Source organism: Lepidothrix coronata, unplaced genomic scaffold (assembly GCF_001604755.1).
Source record: "Lepidothrix coronata isolate B3197 unplaced genomic scaffold, Lepidothrix_coronata-1.0 Scaffold142, whole genome shotgun sequence".
Lineage (NCBI taxonomy): Eukaryota > Metazoa > Chordata > Aves > Passeriformes > Pipridae > Lepidothrix > Lepidothrix coronata.
In genome coordinates, this window is record NW_016690322.1 from 2,045,245 (window position 1) to 2,065,450 (window position 20,206).

At 42.0% G+C, this 20,206-nt stretch overlaps 1 protein-coding gene across 3 annotated transcripts; it reads right to left on the minus strand.

Moving 5' to 3' along the window:
• Positions 1–1,288: 1,288 nt before the first annotated feature.
• Positions 1,289–19,317, minus strand: SKIL (SKI-like proto-oncogene). 3 transcript variants are annotated; one of them, XM_017827761.1, is made up of 7 exons: positions 19,264–19,317; positions 16,433–18,355; positions 11,797–11,894; positions 10,156–10,394; positions 9,700–9,944; positions 8,689–8,913; positions 1,289–6,419 (listed from the first exon to the last, which is right to left on the minus strand). In XM_017827761.1, the coding sequence occupies exons 2-7, from the start codon at positions 17,537–17,539 to the stop codon at positions 6,258–6,260; spliced, it is 2,076 nt and encodes a 691-aa protein (XP_017683250.1). In that variant the 5' UTR covers positions 17,540–18,355; positions 19,264–19,317; the 3' UTR covers positions 1,289–6,257. The 3 variants fall into 3 exon arrangements, with proteins under 3 accessions (XP_017683250.1, XP_017683252.1, XP_017683251.1); XM_017827763.1 differs by lacking the exon at positions 19,264–19,317 and adding an exon at positions 18,961–18,996; XM_017827762.1 differs by lacking the exon at positions 19,264–19,317 and having other exon boundaries at positions 16,433–18,738.
• Positions 19,318–20,206: the final 889 nt, after the last annotated feature.

Below are 20,206 nucleotides of genomic sequence, written 5' to 3' on the forward strand. Positions count from 1 at the left end.
AGCTATCAACACCCCATGGCTCTTTCTCATCCAGATGACTCACCTTGAACTTCTTCTTTACATCTTCAGCCCTCCAGTTGCTCCTTATTTAGAAACACAGCAGTATGAAAATGCAAGATAGGATGCAGAATAAAAGCAGGTTTAAGTGGTACAGCTTGTTATTAATTTTCTTCTATACTGAAGGTTGAGCTCATGAAAATATCAATTTATCCTGGCTCATACCACCCCTTTCTCTCCTCAGCTGTAAAACATGGGCAAGTACATGGTAGCATTAAGGGTTTGCAATAACCTGAATCATCATCAGGATTTCCTATATGCAAGAACAGTTCCTTAAAACAAGGACAAAGCATTTTTGCACTGATTTGAGGAGAGGAAAAAATACCAAAGTGTGTGTATGTGAATGTGCTTTCTTATCTGCCTAGAAAAAACTCTCAGGATGCATAAAATCACCCGGAAAACCTCCAAAATATTACTTGTGCCAAAAGTTTTATTTTACTACAATACAGGGTGTTTTTAAGTGACAAACAGAATACAGTTTATTGTTATAAGTGGTGGAAGCTCAAGGTAAATGGAAGACTCATTCATATACAGCTTAGAGGAACTGCTCCCTTTTTTCATCTCAACTGCTCTTTCCCTCTCCTATTCTGATTTTTCTGCTATTTAAGCTCTCTGATAGGACACAAAACTTGTGTTAAGCAACACAATCACGTGGTTTACAAAAACTGAGAACTCCCAAGAGTTGCTCTAGGAAACATTTCCCATCAGCAGTAACCATTTTTTCAGGAAACACAGTAAAATTCTCATTTCTGATTTTAACTTTGTATAAACTCAGCATTTATTCTGGTAATGTGTGGTTTTAACCTCATGCATTATTGAGCTCTTGAAGAGAGGTGTGAACAACTCAAACATTGCTTGAGCAGCTGAGTGGTGACAAAATTGAGCACCACAGAACTTGCCAAGCAATCAAGTGGTTGTATTTACAGGTATAAACCCCAAATTTATGCCAAGATACACAGAAATCTTACTGTCAATACTTTGACAGAGCCATAAGAGCTTTAGGAAGTGGAGTCATGGGGAGGGAGAGCTTTGATCTTGTAGATTTTGCTAAAAACACCCTCTAGAGAAGTGGGGACCTGCTGCAGGCCACGGGAGTTCTGCTAACAAATTTCAGCATAATCAGGTTTTAATTTGCTGTAATCAAAGCAAGGAAGGCTCTGTCCTCGTGTTAAACACCTTCAAAGAGTCAAGTTTAGAAGTCGGTGTTCAAAAATACGACAGAGACAAAGTGTTCTGACATTACAGTTCTTTATTTGCTTTTGAATCCACGATCTATACAGGTATTTACAAGGCATGGAAATGGATAACAGCACAAAATACAATTGAGGTATAAGCTAAGAGCACAGTATGTCATGTTTCAATAAATATAATTCAAAATTTGTAAACTAAGTGACCAGATAGATGCATCTTGTTTACTAAAACCATATAAAATATCTGTTAAATCTCACGTGAGGTAGAGGACAGTTCTGTGTGTCATGTAATGCAACCACAGCAACGCTGACAATAAGACTGTACATCATTGGCAAAGTATTAAAAATTGTTGAATGCACGGATCGTTTTTCCTACGGTTTCAGAATAGTCATTCAACCTGTTGCCTCGAGCTCACACGGACTCGGTTGTTTTGCAGCTACTTTCTGTCATTTGAGAGAATTATACTGGCATGTCAACAGCAAAAAATACTTTGGAGAGCGAGGATGAAAACACAAAAACGTTTTGTCAATCACAGAAAGCAACGCTGATGGCAACGAAATATTTCAGACCAACTTTTTTATTATTTCCTAGAATTAGTTTAAATACAGTACAGCTGTGCTTTCCTTTAAGTGAGGTATCTCTTAGAAGAAAAAAAAAAATTCAATTGGTATTGTTACATTTAATCCATTTTCAAATAGCAAAGTTTTATACCGTGTTTGCTGTGCTTGATGAAGTGCTTAAAACTCGTTTTTCAAGCGTTTTCCAACTGAACCACTAACCCTGAAAAAAACCAATTTGCTAAGTAATGGAGACACACTAGAAAATCATCGTGCAATTTGTAAGCAATAACTGCTTTCACAAAAGCTAAAAAATGACTGCATTTTTTTAAATAGATATATGCAGCAAATAGAAAATTCTACAAGCTTTCTGTAAAGAAAACTGATGAACAGGCACACTACAAATGTAATGAGCAAAAAAAAAAAATTGAAATTTGCAGCTTTCTGCTGCTTCCTATTGATGGCTTAAATAAAATTACTGAAATATTGCAAGCACAGATTAACAGGTAGGAGAAATTACGTCTTTTGTCGACTTCACCATGTTATAGAAAACTCTGTTGTGTGGATTAATTACACAAATTAAGTGCAGAAAAAATACAAAGTTGTTATCTTTACCGACAATCAAAATATATACTCTACAAACAAGTGAATTCTAGGTAGCTGACCATGACAGCACTGCAAGGCCAACCTCCTGACTAATGCTAGGAAAGGTTTCCAAAAATTTCATAACACATTCTAGCTATCCCCTCCCCGATATAAAACAAGATGTATGAATAAAACATTGTGACTTCTAAAATACGGGCCAAGACTTATTTTTTTTCCAGGCCACCAGTAGCTTTATGCTCCCACCCAACTTTTCCTACTTCACTAATTCCATTATGCCTTTACTATGTACAAATGGTTTTACACCTAAGCTATCAATATATTAAATATAGAATAAAATTAGTTTAAGAAGGTGAAACATAACTACATTCATCTAAATGCTCAAACTGAACGATATGCTTTATAACAACCTAAAACACGGACTTAAATCTGGAGATTTAGATACAAATCTCTTTCGTTGAGGGATACCTGGTTATACTGTGAGTGAGGGTGTTTCTAGACTGCCAAAATTACAAGAGTTTTACTCTCTAAGCTCTTACATTTTGTTGATTAAAGTACACAAAGCACGTGAAAGTTCTCTTTTAAAAAGGTATAGGAGCAAACTAGGTATTCACCTTGAATCCTACTTACTTTGTTCCAAAAGGTGCACTAGGCAACTTCAATCTTGCCCTAGGTGTTTAATAATCCAACTTTCAAATTAGGGGCAATTTTAGGATTTTTTTTTTTTCCTACAGGCTTCATGTCACAAGTATCTAGGAACATGACTTCCTGCCTGAAAGACCAGCAAGCAACAGCTGAAGGAAAAACAAATAACAATACATAAAATGAGCATGCTATGACTAAAAGCAAGGACCTGATGACAGAATTAGTTTCTACCATTAAGTGTGCACTTAAGTGAGTGCCCTCAAGTGTGCATTCCAAGTTCCTAAACCAGGCTGCAAAATAAACCATTCAATAGAACTAGCATAAGGTAGGGGCAAAAAAAAAAAAAGAAAGTCAACATATATTTGTTCTAGAACTTATACAGTACTATTTACAATTTACTAAAAAACTATCTTTCGAAGACTGTGAACACACAAAAGTCTATGGCACATTTATGTATACATTATTACTGAAAATCAGTATAAAATTAAGTCTACGCGTATGAAAATTATGTTACGCCAAGAGCCTGAAAGTAGTATTTAAGAATTTTAAGAGGATTACAATAATTTAAAATGCATTCTAACTTTAGGTTAACTAAATGGAATATTTACAAAGCTACTTTTAAAGTCATTTTAAGAAACGTCCCATTAGCTTTATCAGCCAGATGTTTGAAAACGATCAGGAGGCCTCATCTGCAGTTGGAATTGGTAAAACATCCTACAGCTGCTGGAATTCTTGCAACAGTGAAAATATTAGAACAAAGGACAGACACCAGCATTTTAAGAGCCTCCAGCAGTCCACCAAGTGCTGCTGGACATCAACCGCTGGCAAAAGGGGAGATTTGAGCAGAAGTCACAAAACAGAGACAAGACCTGCATGGAAACGGAATATACAGTGTTCTAATATAATAATCCCAGGAGGATTCCATACATTCAACAGCTAAGCTATAAATACTGTGTGAATTAGTCACTGCAGCTGTATTAAACGAGCTGGTGGCCTTATTTATCTACACTGACAACCCAACAAGTCTGGGTCCAAACACTGACACTGAAAAGCAACTAGAAATGCATCTCTCCATCCTTTAATAACACCTTTTTCCCTTGCCCATCCAGCTAATCCAACACAGGATCTGCCAAGCAAGTTGGACAACTTGCTCCATTCCCTAATCATCACACTTTGATCAATATTCCTGCCTCCTCTCCTGCCATCCCTGGGTTTGGTGGTTGGTACAATAAAACATTTACAGTGTTTTTAAAACAAGTGCTGCATACACAGCCAGAACTATTTAGTCAGCACCTTCCCCTCCAAACCACGCTGCAAAGACAGGCCTTTCCTTTTTTATTTTTTTTTTTTTAATGCAAGAATTTGGAGATGGAGTTGAAGAAGGGGAAAATATAATCTGGGTTTTCTTTTCTGGCAGGGGGGTGGTTCCAGATCATCTTTAAGGCCCCTTCCAATCCAAATCATTCTATGATTCTGATCGACACTGACAAAGAAAATTGATAATTTTTCATCAATCCTGCTTTAATTGTCAGTGTAACTATGAAACAGAGTTCATAAACAAAATTGTACATAGTTATAAAAAAATCATCCTATGACTCCGTGACATTTAATTTACCACCTCATTTCTCATCCAATTTAAAGATATGTGCAATTTCATCTTTCTCTGTGATATTCAGTCTTGTTATACCACTAAAATAGAAACAAAAAAGAGCTCAAAAGTTTTCAGTTTTACAAGTTCGGGGAAAAAAATTAATCGACGTAGGCTTTTCCTAGTGGCTTCATCCAAAATTAACTGAATTATTAAGAGGATATTAAACCTAAGTACCTTAAAAAAAGAAGCTAAAGCACAAGTTAAAATATGTAGTGAAATACTACAATTACGAAAAGATTCCTATCACTGACATGATCAGCTGACATCTGCCAGCTGTATCCAACTTTTTGGAGAGAAGTGCAAATAAAGTATTTCTTCATCCAACTCTGTAGCCATGCATTTAATCCACCAGGAACCAGACTTCAGAAGTACTCAAACATTATATATACATAAAACAGTAATTCTGTACAATTACACATTTCCCAACGTTATAGCTTAACAAACATGCTGTATTTCTTAACTCATGGTAACCCTACCATGCCAGTCAAATACAGAGACTATCAAAATGATTTTTTCAAAGTGCCATACCTCAGAATTTTATTTTTTAAGCTATGATCACAATGTCAGTTAAGGCCTGTTCTATGTAATGAAAGAAAAACCCACAAGTCGGCAAGAAGCTCAAAGTGTGGAGGCTTAGGGTGCTAAAGAAATTAACACATATTCCTTAATAAATATTTTTCTTGAAAGCATTAGAATCTCGAAAACAGTTAAGTCAAGCTTTCTCAGTTTCTAGAAGAAATAGCCCCACCTTTAAGCCTTTTATTAATGTTTCTTTCACACCTACTACATAGAAGAAAACAGAAGAAAACTTGTGAATTTTTAACTTCCAAAGATTCCACTGTAATTGTAAATTTTTTAATTAATTAAAAAAATCCCAATGTTTTCTTCTTCCAGCACAGCAGGTAAGTGCTGGCTCAAGCACTCTTTAGATTGATAACGAGCTGTTAAATAGACAATACTGAAAAGATCAGCCTGACTTCACACAATGAAATTATAGGGAAAACTCATGCTGGTAAATCACTTTTGAGGCTCAATCATCAGTCATTGTGGCAATTTTGAGCATTACCTAACAGATGAAAAGCTGCCTTTACTTTCCTCAGTTCAAGAACATTTAATTCTCACTGAAACCCAAAGTATTTTTGACTTTGAAGAAGTCAGAATGTTCTTAATGTACTTGTATAACTGGATGTGCAATTGATAGCAAAATAAAGATACCCACACATGTTTTAACAGACAGTGTTAAAAGGTGTCGAGTCCTTAAGACTGTGTTAGAAATAGATAGAAACTGGTCACTCTAAACCAAGGGTTTCATATTTTTCATTGTTTGAGAAAAACACCAGTACAAATCAATGCAGATTTTCATTGGTTAGGAAAATCTAAAAATGTCTATCTATCTCTAGTTATTTATATCTATGTATATCTTCATCTGGACCTGTCTGGGAAACAGAAACCTGTAGAGAACACTTTTTCTCAGCACACAGAAATTGTTCACAACTCATTAAAAACCAAAACACCCTGTTTGAAGGAGGCAGTTGTGCTTCCTCTTCCGATTTCTATTTTCCTTTCCCATTTTTTGAAGATTTCAGGATCTGTAGCTTCAATTCCTTTATCATCATCTCTAACTTCTCCCGTGCCTCTCGTTCCTGTCTCAGTTCATCCTGAAGCTCTTGTCTATCTGCCTCTGCATGATCCAACCTCTGTCTCAGTTCTGCCAGCTGTGAAACAGGAGAGACAGAGAGGCAGAGCACATTTTAGCAAAAATGAGAAAATCTAATTTTTAAATACATATAAGTTGTAGTTATAGGACCTGTCACGCTAGACCGCATTGACAATACATATAATCTGTTGGGGAGATTAGGATGATGTCTGCATCAGATGTTTCACAAATCCCAGGACAAACTGCACTTTTCATTTCCCAGGTTCATTTCTCCGACCTGACAAAATGTTACTTCTTTATTTCAATACCTGAATGCATTTCTAGAGCAAACAAACCCACCAACACTGCTTTCTGATACCCTTTAGTATAAATGAAACAGAATTACCAGAAATGACATTTAGAAAATCTTGACCATAACCATGTGTGCATGTTCAAACGTAAACCTGAGTCCACTCAAATGTTTCTGTGAAATATTTTATGTTTAAACACAGAAATAAAGTACCTTCTTCATCTTTGGAATACAGTAATAGGCTGTTAATGCAAGTCCTCTGACTCCACGACTTGGATTCAGTGAAGTGCTGCAGCACAACAGTGCCCACTGCCTGCATGTTGCAGCACGTCCCACATACACATTTCTCTGGCTGAGTTTTGATTTCCAGCTCTAAAGAAAGGTTCCAGTACTGGTTATTCTGCCCTGCTGTGATTGACAGGGTGAAGCAACAATTAAAGTAGACAATAAACAAGCCAATTTAATAAAGAAGCCAAAAATGGGCAGAAGGCAGTGCCTAGACAGGCCTAAAAAGAAAAAGAGACTTTTAAGCAAGTAACAAATCCCAAACTATTAATTTTGCTTAATGCACTCAGAGGGTTCCTCCCAGTCCACAGTTCTCTGACAAAAAAGGCAGCCTGGGCAACTGCTTCAGGAAGACACTGGATTAAGGCTTGGGGAAGTTCCCTGTTCCCAGGACCTCTGTTTAAACCTGATGCTTCTTGGAACCAAAATCTACTATAAGATGTGATAAGTGAAGAAAAATGTTCAAATTATATGTTGTGAATAGCTCTACCACACAGGTAATATCAGAGTAAACTTTTACACAAGGAATGTATTTAGTTTTCAAAGTCTAACTTCAAAAGAAGTCAGAACTTGGGGGAACAATCCATGGTTTTTACCCTCTAAAGAAAGAAAGTTGCACAAGCCACATAAAACGTGCTATACATGATTATCTTCTTGAATTAGAACACGTTGTTACTTGCACTAATAGGGCTTGTACCAGATGTTTAGTAAATCAGGCCTTAGTCAGGGAGGATTATTTCTGGCAGCAAAGGCCAGGAATCAGTGGAGTGGGATGTCATGAAATTAAATTCGTGAGAAGGATTTACGATGCTGGTCTCTGCCCTACTCACCAAAAATACCAAAACCTGTCTCTCAAGTACTGCCTGTTTCTCACTTTGAGTCAGTAAGAACGGGAAATATACACAGTCAGGAACAAATAAGTGACCACAAAACTTTGCTGAGCTCAAGTTTTCGATTTTGTTCACTTTAAAAATGAGTCTGTTAGGACCAGTTTTCTGTGACATGGTGCAAAATACATCACTATACATTTGATCATAACTGCAGCTGATTTTTAAAAGGGTATTCCAGGATTCCCTTTGGCACTGGCTATATTTTGTCCCACTGGAATGACATGAATACCCTCCAACATAAAGGGACAATAGTAAAAGCTGAAAGGAAAGTGAAAGGAAAAAACAACAACTCCACAGGTTTTGCCATATGAATCCAAGGGGCAGGAATGAGAGACACAAATATCATTTTCATTTCCAAGAGAACTCTTGGCCAAATGCTCTGCTACAGCACAGAAGGGGCTCAGCAGATAGTGCAGAAGATTCTACCACTGAGGAACAGAAACAGCAGCAAGTTATGCTGCTAATCTGACAAAACCATGGTTTAGAGGTCTGGATTTTTCTTTTTAGCATAAAAGGAAGATGAATAGCTTATTCAAAGAAATAAAATGAGATTGTTTAAATCTATACCACTGGTAAGCCCATATACATTCAGAACAGTTTGTTCTAAATGAGGATATAACAGACCTCATGTTTAAGATTAATATTTCATCAATAACATCATGTGTTTCTTTAAGTTGCATTCTACCCCAGTTTCAATCAAGGGACAGGGAAATAAATATTGCTGTCACTGTGACCTATTTTGGTATTTGTCTGTGGTGTCAAAACACCCAGAGAAAATGAAACCCTTAAGTGCCTGAGCAACAGCTTCACCATTTCCTGATAACTAAATACTGCTTGGTTGGAAACAAACCTTCCCTTCTCACCTGTGCTGCATATTCAGCTTCTTTGTCTTTTTCCAGATTGGAGTCACAGCTACACTTTTGCTTCATCACTTGGTCCAGTTTCTTCTCCAAGTCTCTCTGCTCAAAATAAAACTCTTCCATTCTTTGAGCATGATCTGCTTGCAAACACTCTAGTTCTTTCTGTAAATTCTGCTGCTCTTCAGTCAGTTCCTTCATAGCTTTAGAGTTACTTAACATTTCCACTTCCTGTAAAGAAAAATCAAGATCACATACACCTTTTTTTCTAAGACCAGAAAAGTAAAAAAACCTGGTTTACTAAAATATACTCTGAAGTTGTAAGAAGTGCATAATCAGAAAACAGAATAAATGTGTTTAGCTTCTTTCTCCACTAGCATTTTGATATTTTTAAAGACCTTATTACCTCCAAGAGCAGAACAACTTAAAGGTAGTAGCTTTAGGGCCCTACCTGAACTCATAGAATCTGAGATTAGCATTTAAACTAAACTAAAATAAATTAAAATAAAATATTAGGTCTGTTCCATGAATGTAAGAAGCAAAGACAGTATTTAACTTAATTCAGAAAACAGAAATGTCCCAAGGAAACACCAGCCTCTGAAATCATCCATTATTACAAAAGGGCTAAAACTAAAATCCCTAAACACAAGCCTCAGCAAACTGAAATAGGAGGGTGGTGTTCTTTTTTTGTACAGGGCAGTGATAAGACCATTCCTAGAATATTGATGTCACCTCTTTAAAACCCTTAAAACTGAGAAATTTGAGAGGATACAGCAAAAGCAGGAGCTGCTTGGACCCAGCAGCTGCAAACTGAAGACACCAATTATTAGCGGGCTCAAACCTCCTGAGCGTAAGGGATACTAAAGATCTGGTGTCTGGATTCAAGCTGAGGGAAAGATGATCTGTGTGTTTTGCTGTTCCTAAATGAATGTAATCTGTGCTATTGACTCTGGGGCCAGCCAGCTCCCAGCAGCTCTCTGGTGTCAGAGGTGAAGCGCTCTCAGACTGGCACTGTACCATTTGGAGCTGCTGCTTCCTCCGCAAAATGGTGTTCAGCTTTTCCTGCTGTTTGATGTAGGTTTTCATCACTTCTTCCATGATCTTTCCCTTGTCGTCTTCACAACTGATGTCCTTCATGAGCGTGGGGGACAAGGTCCGTGCATCACCCCCCCCTTCGGCACGGGCAGAGTCTCTGGTGAGTTTGGAAGAAACGCGTTCGGATTTCCCACCTCTCGCAGGACGAGTCAGCACCACAGGTGAATCTACACAGAAAAGAAGAACACAGCATAATAACCACAGGAAATTCAACTCCCAGAGTGGGGGAAAAAAAAAAAAAGGGAAAGAAAAGTAAGATAACAAAAAGGGGCAAGGAATTTTTGGAAACCTGAGGTGACGTCACAAAGTTCTTGCTCAGAATTTCCAAAATTCTGTGCTATAAAAATCAAAGACTTAGACATGATTCTGACTACTCACCTAAACGTTTATGCTGCTCCACACCACTTTTCAAGTCAATTTTTTCCTGTTCTTCAAGAGAAACCTCTGGATAGGAGGCAGCCTTTTTGTGCTTTCCACTGCTGAGCTTCTTCTCCGACTGCCCAGGTGAGGATTTAATTACTTCTGAAGCTTTGACTGTTGTTTTTGCAACATCCTTATATTGTGATGCAAGAGATACATTCGGGGCAACCACTTTATCACACATATACAGGTAGTAACTGAAACAGCAGAAGAGTAAAATTCATAGTGAAAGGTAAGACATAATAAATGATGGCTGGTACAGAGCAGTAAATTTAATTTAACATGAGTTCAAACTGTAAAAAATAAGCACGCCCTTTTAAAATTTTTCCTATGCAAAAGGAAATCCTAACGATCCACTTAATCTTTACTGAGTAGATAATCTAGATAAGGTTTTGAGGCTATCAAACAAGAGGATTTTCCAAACATGGCTGATTAAAAAAAAAAAAAACATACAGAAAATCATATGAAGTCTTCATTTAAATGCAAAGAGTGAAATTAGAATGCCACTAAATCCAGACTCTCTAGCATTTTCATAATCCTTATACTTATATTAGCAGTGGAGGATGGAGAAGTGATCAGTGAAGTGGGAATGAGCATCTTAAACAGCAAAGCTGCATCCTGACAGTGCTGGGGTATGTCCCAGACCAATGCTGGACCTTCTTTTCCACATACACTGAGCGGCCTGTTTGGATTTTCCTGGGCTCCCAAGAGCATCCCCGTGTACTACTCCAACCTCACCACTCAGCTTTTGGGTAGTACAGAGGGAAGAGAGTCCCAGATGTGTCCAGGTCACTGCCAAGACAACCAGTGTCCTGATGCTGGAGTCAACATTGCTGTCTCCACCACTGCCCTTTCTCCTGGGTCTGAAGGAAGGCACTGACAGAAATGGGAATGTGAGGGACCATCACACGAGTGCTCCCACTCTCGTGCCTGTGTGGGAACCAGTCTGATGTGTTTGCTGCTTTGCTGCCTGCTGTTAACCAAAAGGGTCTGCTCTGACCCAAATCCCCCCTGTGTAACCACAGGGGGTGAAGGCACACGGGAAGTCAAGAAAAACTGTTTCCCTCACTGAAGCAGTTGACAAACTGTGTGAGAAGTTAAGGAAATGCACTCGGTTTCTCAAAACAGGAAACTACTCAACAGACAACTCAGCTGCAGCCATTGCTCCACTGTGGAAGAAAGCCTTCAAACACCTTTTACAAGTCTTTTCTGGAAGAAAATTAAGTTGCCTTCATGGTAAGTGCAGCTTTCCAGGAGCACGCATTGTACTATAATGTGAAAGGTCAAAAATTATCTTCTGTCATTTCTACTCTGAAAAGTGAAATTTTAATTACATTTCAATAGTATTGCCTACTGAAGAACACTCACAGATCACAGCTTGAGTCCTGTACCAAAAACTACTCACAAGCAGTTCATTAGTATTGACATTAAGAAATGCATAAAAAGTTAGAGTTCAATTATCCCTGTGTGATCCCTTTAGAGCTTCCTTAACAGTTCAGGTTGCAAATACCTTTTTTTTCAGTTTGAATTATACTTAAATAGCCAAAAATATTTAAATATTTGAAAGTACTTATACTTTTAACCAGGAAATTCGGTTACCTGGGATGGAAAAAGGAGGGTGGTTGAGGATCAGTTTCTGCTTCTTGCTTTATAACTGGATACCACTGCGATAATTCCAGGTTCTGCTGTGGCTCTGCCTAAAGAAAAGAAAATAAATTGGTAATTGGAACATGGGTACATGTTATTTACATTTTCATAAGCACTCCTCAGAGGAATGGCATTTACACCATTAATACAGACACACCAGAGAAACTGGAGTATGGGAAGTGGGGTGTCTTTGGCAGAGCTTCAGGGTGAGGCCAAGCCACAGAAGTTTCCTCGATCTCCAATATCCCATTATGGGCAAAATAGCAATGAAATTAAAAGAAAATCTCTTTACAAACCTATCTAAAAGCTCTGCTGAGTTCCCAGAACTCTGCCAGAGGAACATTAAACAAGTTTGGGAGAAATAGAAAGCAGAAACTAGGATTCCCAAAAGGTTGTGGGAGCCTTTTGCAATAAAGTATCTCTACACAGACTAAGAACCTGTGAGATACTTTATTACAAAATAAAAAGGAACAATTTGATGGTGTTCCAGGGACTGAATTTTATTCAATCATGAATTTTTATTGTAGAAGCAGGCAGAGCTGCTCGCAGTAACATGACAACTCCATTCCCTTTGCAGTAACAAACAAAATTAACTCAGGTGCATCAGAATACATAATCTTAAAAACTTCTGTGCATTCTCCCTTTGGATAGCAATTCCTGTTCTGTGTGTCTCAAAAAATATTTTTGGAATCACACTTTAATCAAAGTTACTCGTGATCCTTCGTGCTCCCCTGCAAAGTTGCTGGTAATTTCAAGGGAAAGGTGTCTCATCATATATTTAAGCAAGACTTGTAGGTAAGAAATTGGTTCTTAATTTCACTGTGTTAAAACAGCCCTGGGATGTGGGTTTTTGGGTAGGGTGTGGTTGGCTGACCCCAGGCAGCTGTCAAACACCCACACAGCCACTCCCTCAGCACCACCCCCAGCGAGATGGGGACAAGGACAAGAAAGTTCCCAGGACAAGATAAAGACAATTTAATAAGTGAAGGAAAGGGAAAAATACAAGTGAAGCAAAGGATATCACTCCTTGTGTGCTATATCATCAGAAAAGTTTATAACTACACACCCTGAAATAAACTATCACAGAGCTCCATCCCTGGCAGTCAGAGAGCACCCAATGACACCAGGATTGTCTGTGCCATGGTCTGCAGAATCCCACATGATTGGAATCCAACATGAGGGACCAAATCCCACCTATTTCATTCTGATCACAACTTCCAGCCCCCTAAACTCAGCTCTCACAATGAAACTGAAATTTAACTCCACCCCTGCAGTTCCTCAAGTCAGTTCCAATGCAGACAGAAAGGAGGGAGGGCACAAGGAAGCAGAGCTCCAGAGTAGAAAATTCATAATCAAGCCTTTAAACAACAAAGACTTGAATAATCTCTAGAAAAATTGGCCTCATCCTGACACTTGTGAAGTCTTTTCTACTTACTCAGATCATTCGAGTAATTTAAATAATCACATATAATCTACTTATACAGCAGCTAGTATGCAGCAATCTGATTTTGTCCTGAACCACACTTGTCCATATTTTACAATTCACATTTTAACATGTTTATATATTTACATATGAGATTACCTATCATGTAACCTCTATTTTCCAGTTATTAAGTCAGATTTTTACGTTTTTTTAACCTATTTCAAATGGAAACCAACTTTACTGTCCACCCGTTAATGTGCATTTTGCAAATAAATTTCACAGCATGCAATCAAATTTTTACTCATGAAAGAAAATGCAATGTAACCATAAACATGAAGTCATTTTCTAACAGGATTCTTCCCTCCACATACAGGTTAATAAAATAAAGCATCTACTTATATATATACACATATGTATATTATTTCATTACCCAACAATTTGTTTATTTTAGATGCTCTTAAATAATTCTGTAAACACATTGAATTAGTTATACCCAAACTGTTTGAAAGGGCTACAAGAAATATGTCTTATTTTTCTTCTAAGCTAGTTGGACAAAGCTGTTCTCCAAGGAAAAATAATATATAGGAAAGTAGTTTTTTCAGTCTAATCATTAAGCCACTAGTTTCAGCAGAGACAGGATTTACAAAATACTTAGAAGCAATATTAACTCTTCACACTGAGCTTTTCCCCACACACTGTGACCAACTCAAGGAATTAGTCTGAGAAGCAAGACAAAGTTTTAATGCAGAGAGGTCAGAAGCTGTCGCAAAGTCAAAGGAAACGAGGATCTGTGAGCGCAGAGATCAGCACAGACTCAGTGACAGCTGTTCCATGAAGAGCAGGTGGATGTGGCACTGCAGTCTAGAACTCCACAGAAAACTATGATAATCAAGCACACAGCTTACAGATTTCTTACTAGCACAAAGAACAGAAAGGAATTAACCTCCTGAGTACTTTGCCTGCTCTTAAAATACTGAAGCAGAATATTTATGCACTGTGAGGTGAATAAACTCAGAGTGAAACGTTAAGGAGAAAGGCGAGGCATGGGGTCTAAGATGCTCCAAAGGCCATGGGAATGAACTGATTTATTATTACTAGATTGATAAAGATCTGGCCAAGGGCAACTGTTCTTCCTGGGCCCTCCAAGATAACAAAGATGCATTGGCACTTCAGAGCACTGACTCAGCAAAGGTGGGAAAGAGGTGACAGAACGGCAAATGGAACATCTTGCAAATAAATTCCCTTAGGAGTATAAGGAAAGGGAATGTCTACATGTTGTACCTAATACTTCTCTCACACCAGAGAAACGAGGGAAAGAAACTGGCTGCCCCATTTCTGGAAGCGTTCAAGGCCAGGCTGGACCGGGCTTGGAGCAACCTGGTCTAGTGGAAGGTGTCCCTGCCCATGGCAGGGGGTGGAACGAGATGAGCTTTAAGGTCCCTTCCAAACCATTCGATGATTCCATGAAAAGACGACTGAAGCAGCCCAAGCTTCCCCAGGACAAGGAAACAGAGGCTGTGCTCCAACACTGCCCTCTTAAACTATTCTAATCTTTTATACTTTCCAGATGAATATAAAAAAAAAAAAAAAAAAAAAAAAGAAACCAAGAAAAAATCCTCCCCCATCACTTAATTTTGTTCACGTTTTCACAGCTTCTCACTCTGGTTTCATACGATGCTTTGTAAGAAAGAATTACACAGGTCTGCAACGGAAGACTGCAGAAAGTTTCTGTATTTCATTTGCACCAGTCCAGTCCAAATGACTGCTACTGCCAATTTCAGATGGCTTTTTTTGTCTGTGCACAAGAAACCGAAAGATCTCATGGTCTGAAATCTGCTACTGTGGAAAGGGAAGCAGCATTTATAGGTATGAATATGGAAGACTATTTCCACCATGTTGTAGTTTATTTCCTACACTGGCTTTGCAGGGATAAAGACTGACAGGTCTTTATCAGTTGAAATGCAAAGTCTCCTTTCTAGGAGACTGCATCTTCAACTAATTCAGCACATGGAAGTGTGCCATACTGCAGACTTCCATAGGAATTTGCTGCTAAAACCCCTTCTTGTAGACTGACACCACTGTAACAGTACCTGTTACTACAGCAAGCCTTCCTGCAACACTAACTTTTCAGGAATTTATGTCAAAAGGTGTCAGCTTATAGCACCCCTTTTTGGGCTCAGCCATCTGGGCTGCTCTTGCTGCTATTTTGAAATCCACCACAAAACATCCAACAGGCAAAATGGATTTATCATCAAACCAAGAGCCATCAAACAGACACGGAAAACCAAATACACTGAAAAGAAACAAAGACAAGGGGCAGAAATCATTAAAGACCTCTTTAAGTTTAAATTATACCCAAAACTTGTACTTTCTACGAATGGAAACATCTATGATGTAAATGTTTATCTGGTGCTTGTCTTATTATTTAAAATAGAAGCTCTCCAAGGGACAAATAAGCTCTGTATTTTTGAACCACAGCACAGACTTGCAGCAGTATTTTAGGAAAAAATAAGACGTCTATTATTAACCATTGTCAAGATACCGGCCTACAGCTCATTACTTGGGCTGCTTAAAACCCCCCTCTTTTTGGCATATTTCTCTACACAAGTGGTTTAAACAGAAAGCTCTTGCTGAACAAGCAGACTTTGGGCTCCTAAATAGCCCTTTAGCAATGCACCATTACCCTGCACACAAGTCATGAGATGGGTGGCCAGCAAGCCAGGTCGCCACCCTGCCCACGTGTGTGAGCTGGAGCACAAATAACAAATGAAGAATTCATTTGTAATACTTGATTTTCAAGCTCCTTTCTGCTTTGCTCAGCTGCTGCAACACACGCCGCATAAAACCTACTCAAAGGTCAAATGGGAGAATGAAAATTCCCACAACGGCCCTGATTTTTACAGAGTCTGTAATACCTCAAAACAGAACAAGAACCAACAGAGCCAAGTCGGCTTGAGTGGTTACTTACAGCCCAAAGAGGAAAGAAATTACCGCCCCTTTTAATGAGAAATGTTATTTCCATGGTGAAGCTCTCTCACAAATTTAACTTAGGCTTGATGTGACAAGCATTCCCACTTAGCAAAGCCAAGCAACGCGCTTCCAAAACAAGTATTTACGTGTGAGCAGGAAGAGATTTGGGAGTTTTACCAGAGCAGGTGAACTTACTTTGGACCGTGTCCTTTTCTGATTTTTCTCACTGAATTTCTCCTTCATTTCCTCCAAGAGATGCTTCAGCTCCCGCTCCTCCGATGTTCCCAGGTATTTTTGGTTAATGTGCAGGTAGCAGTGCCACTTGGCCGACTCAAACCCCCAGTGGCAGGTCCTCTTGTCCGGGGATCTGTGCGAATGCATCACGAACGTCTGGGGCGAGAACATCCCGTAGCATTCCAGACACTGGATACACGGGTCGTCCGGCGCAAGGTAGAACTGAGGTGCAAACAGCCCCTGGCACTTGCCCAGGCATTCATGCTCTACTTCAAAGGCACTGCCAGTCTCTTTCAGCTGGGCCAAGGTGTTCTTACAGGGGAGAAAACTGCCGTTTTGGGGAAAAGTGCGAGGGCGCAGTAAAGCATTGCATAGTCTCTGAGCATCCGTCAGCGTAATGAGCCCACAGGACGGAGCGTTGAACGGAAGAATTCCCAAAACCTTCAGGATATGGAGCTGGTCGGAAGTGCACCGTGAGCAGTAAATGTAGAGTTCATCACACACTGTGTTGATCTGCTGCAGTGAGAAGTCTCGGAGAACCGAGTTCAACACTTGAGGAAGGCAAAGTCTTTTTTCTCCCCCGACTTTAAAACAAGAGATGGATTCCCCCTCCAGCAGAGTCTGGGTGAGCTCCGTGGAGCTGTCCGGAGGAATGAGCAGCGGGCCGGAGAGTACTTGTGGCGATGGAAGAGGCAGGAAGACGGTGGGTGACATGGTCTCCTGGGAATAACGAGCTGAAAAAGCTGCCGGTCCACCCAGAGAACTCTGGCTGCTCAGGTGAAACTGTGCCAATGTGTGTTTCAAACCTGGATTTAAACTCAAAGGCTCAGATAGTGAAGCACTGTTTGGCTTGGCAGATTCCCCATCAGCCTCCACAGGATTTTCGTCATAGTCATCCAAGTTTTCCTTCTTTATTGTTGGCAATTTATTTATTACAACCTGCACTTTGTTATTTACATGCATTTCTGTCATTGCTTTTTTCAGTGGAGGACTCCCATCCTCTTGGATCCTGCTCCTTTTCTGGTCTGAAACCAGACCTAGAGGGAAGTTTATCTGTGGGCTTTCCATTGCTAAACACCAGAACTTTAATTAAGTTAGTCTTAAATGTGCATTTTCCTGATTGTTCATATAAAAAATAGTTTCAAGTGATCTTGGATTACCTCAGGTACAACAAGTTTCACAATCCTTTCAGTAAAATGTTACTTCTTCAGCCTGCAACAGTAAAAACTGTAACCCATTTTGCATGTAACACCATAAAATTATTAATGGAGAGGTTACACAACTTTTTTAGTTATTTGTTCAATTTTCTAATATAAAAAACCCACTGCAATATTTATACAAAAGGCTTTTCTTCACACCCTACCCCCTATTTTACACAGTAGTCTTGTACAGCAATTTAGTAAAAAACGATGCGCTGATACATGTCCATCCTTGATCATTGTTTTCCTTTAAAAAATATACTGTCTTTTCAAACAAGTCTCTATTTAAATATTAAAATAGAAAAATGGGCTCAGCTTGAAGAACGTCAATCTTAACGCAGCCAATCCAAAACGCAGTTTTAAGTTGTGCGAAAATTTTATTCAGCACTTTCAGCTCCCAGAGATCAAACACAATCTTAAGGGCTTGCTTTATTGTGCTGCCAGCTTTATGATTTCACCACCACCACGAGAGTTACTACGGCAGTTCACAAATAAATCCTCAAACTAAAGGCTGATCCAGATCGACAGCAAAAGCTAAACGTCCCTAGAGAGTCACCTTTCGCCCAGATGTCACTGGCGTGTGTCAGAATTTTCCCAGCCCGAGTTATTAGTAGTAGAGGTGAGATCCAGGCCATGGGCTGAATTCATGTGCTAGAGCAGAGTTCTGCCAGTCCGTCCTGATAACCTGTGAACAGAGAGAGGGGTTGGTCACAGGCAATCCCAGGGTTTGCTCAGCACCTAAAGAGAGAGCTGGAGAGGGACCTTTGACAGGAGCATGGAGTGACAGGACAAGGGGGAACGGCTTTAAGCTGAAAGAAGGGAGGTTTAATTTGATACAAGGAAGAAATCCTTCGCTGGGAGGGTGGGGAGGCCCTGGCACAGGTTGCCCAGAGAAGCTGTGGCTGCCCCATCCCTGGGAGTGACCAAGACCAGGTTGGACGGGGCTTGGAGCAACCTGGGCTAGTGGAAGGTGTCCCTGCCCATGGCAGGGGGGTGGAATGAGATGAGCTTTAAGGTCCTTTGGAAGCCAAGCCACCCTGGGGTTCGCTGCCAGAGGCAGGGTGCCCTTCCCAGTGACTCACGGAGCCCCGGGACGAGCCCGGCCGACGGGCGATGCCGGCGGGGGAAGGGGCGGCCCGGAGCGGCTCTCCCGGCGAGCACGCCCCGCAGGGCGGGCGCTCCCCCGAGCCCAGGGCCGGGCACCGACCCCACTCTCAGTCCCCGGCCCCCGAACCCCCAGCCCCTCCCGGGACGCCGCATCCCGCCGCTCCCTCCCGCGCCGTGACTCACCCCGGCCCCGCCGGCAGCGCTCCGGGCACGGCTCAGCCCTTCCCCCTCCCGCCGCCGGGCTCTCCCCTCCGCCCTGCCCGGCTCCCCGCTGTCCGCCCCGCACCGCCGCCGTGCCGCCCGCTTCCCCCGCGCTCCTCTTGTCCCCCTCTCCCCGCCGCCTCCGCGCCGCCGCCGCCGCTCCCTCCCATCCCCCGCGGGCGCTCCCGCCCTTCCCCCTGGCTCCCCCCCCGCCTCCACCCGCGGCGAGGCCACCCCGCTCGCCGCCGCTCCCGGCGGGTCCCCGGCGCGCTCCCCGCTCCTCACCCGGCGCCGCGGGGGCTCGGGCGGCCGCGGGGAGCGGAACAGGCGCCGCGCTCGCGCCGCCCACCCGTGACCTCACTGCGGAGACCGAGACGGCGGCGGCGGCGGCGCGCGGGCACGAACCCGCCGGCGGCGCGCGCCGGCCCCGCCCACTGTCTGGGGCAGCGGCGGGAGCGCCCGCCCGCCCCTCCCCCCCTCCCTGCCGACGCCGCCGCCGCCTCAGCGCCGGGGAGCCCCGAGCGGCCCCCTCCGCCCGCGGGAGAGGGCAGAATACGTTAAAAATTATATTTAAAAAATATATAAATATAATAGACATTAAAAAGTGTTGTTTCTGTCCGCTCGCCGCCCCCACCTCAGCCCGCCCGGGTCAGACCCGGCCCCGCGCCGCCCTCTCTCCCCCGTCAGAGCTCGACAGGCGCCGGCGGAGGGACGGGCACGGAGCGGCAGCTGCGGCGGAGGGGGAGGGAGAGCGGCCATGGCAAAGCCGGGCAGGAGGAGGCCCCGGCGCCGGCAGGGAGCTGTCGGGAGGGTCGCTCCCCCGAGGCGCGGCGGCGGCAGGCGGAGGCCCTCACCGAGGGGCTCCCAGTGAGTGTCCCTCAATGAGAGTCCCTCAGGGACTGTCCCTCGGCGAGGATCCCTCATAGAGGGTCCCTCAGCGAAGGTTCTTCAGCGACTGTCCCCCAGCAAAGCTCTTTCAGTGACTGTCCCGACAGAGGGTCCCTCAGTGACTGTCCCTCAGTGACTGTCTCCCAGCGAGGGTCCCCACGCAGGGTGGGCTCTGCTCTGCCCCCCCACTGCTGGGGACACGGAGATGTGGTGAAGGCGGGTGGGTGCGATGATGTCTGTCCCCAGAGCGGTCTCACAAGACGGCTCCCCCCAGTCACAGGCTCACAGGAGATGCTGAAGTGCAAGAGACATTTAGGGAAGCGGAACGATCAAATTCTGC

Coding starts and splice junctions, on each gene's coding strand:
- SKIL (XM_017827761.1), bottom strand. CDS start 17,539: ATGGAAAGCCCACAGATAAACTTCCCTCTAGGTCTGGTTTCAGACCAG. Junction 8,914..9,699: donor GGAAGCAGCAGCTCCAAATG/GTACAGTGCCAG, acceptor TTTTCTTTACAG/GAAGTGGAAATGTTAAGTAA. Junction 6,420..8,688: donor AAGCTGAATATGCAGCACAG/GTGAGAAGGGAA, acceptor CCTGTTTCACAG/CTGGCAGAACTGAGACAGAG.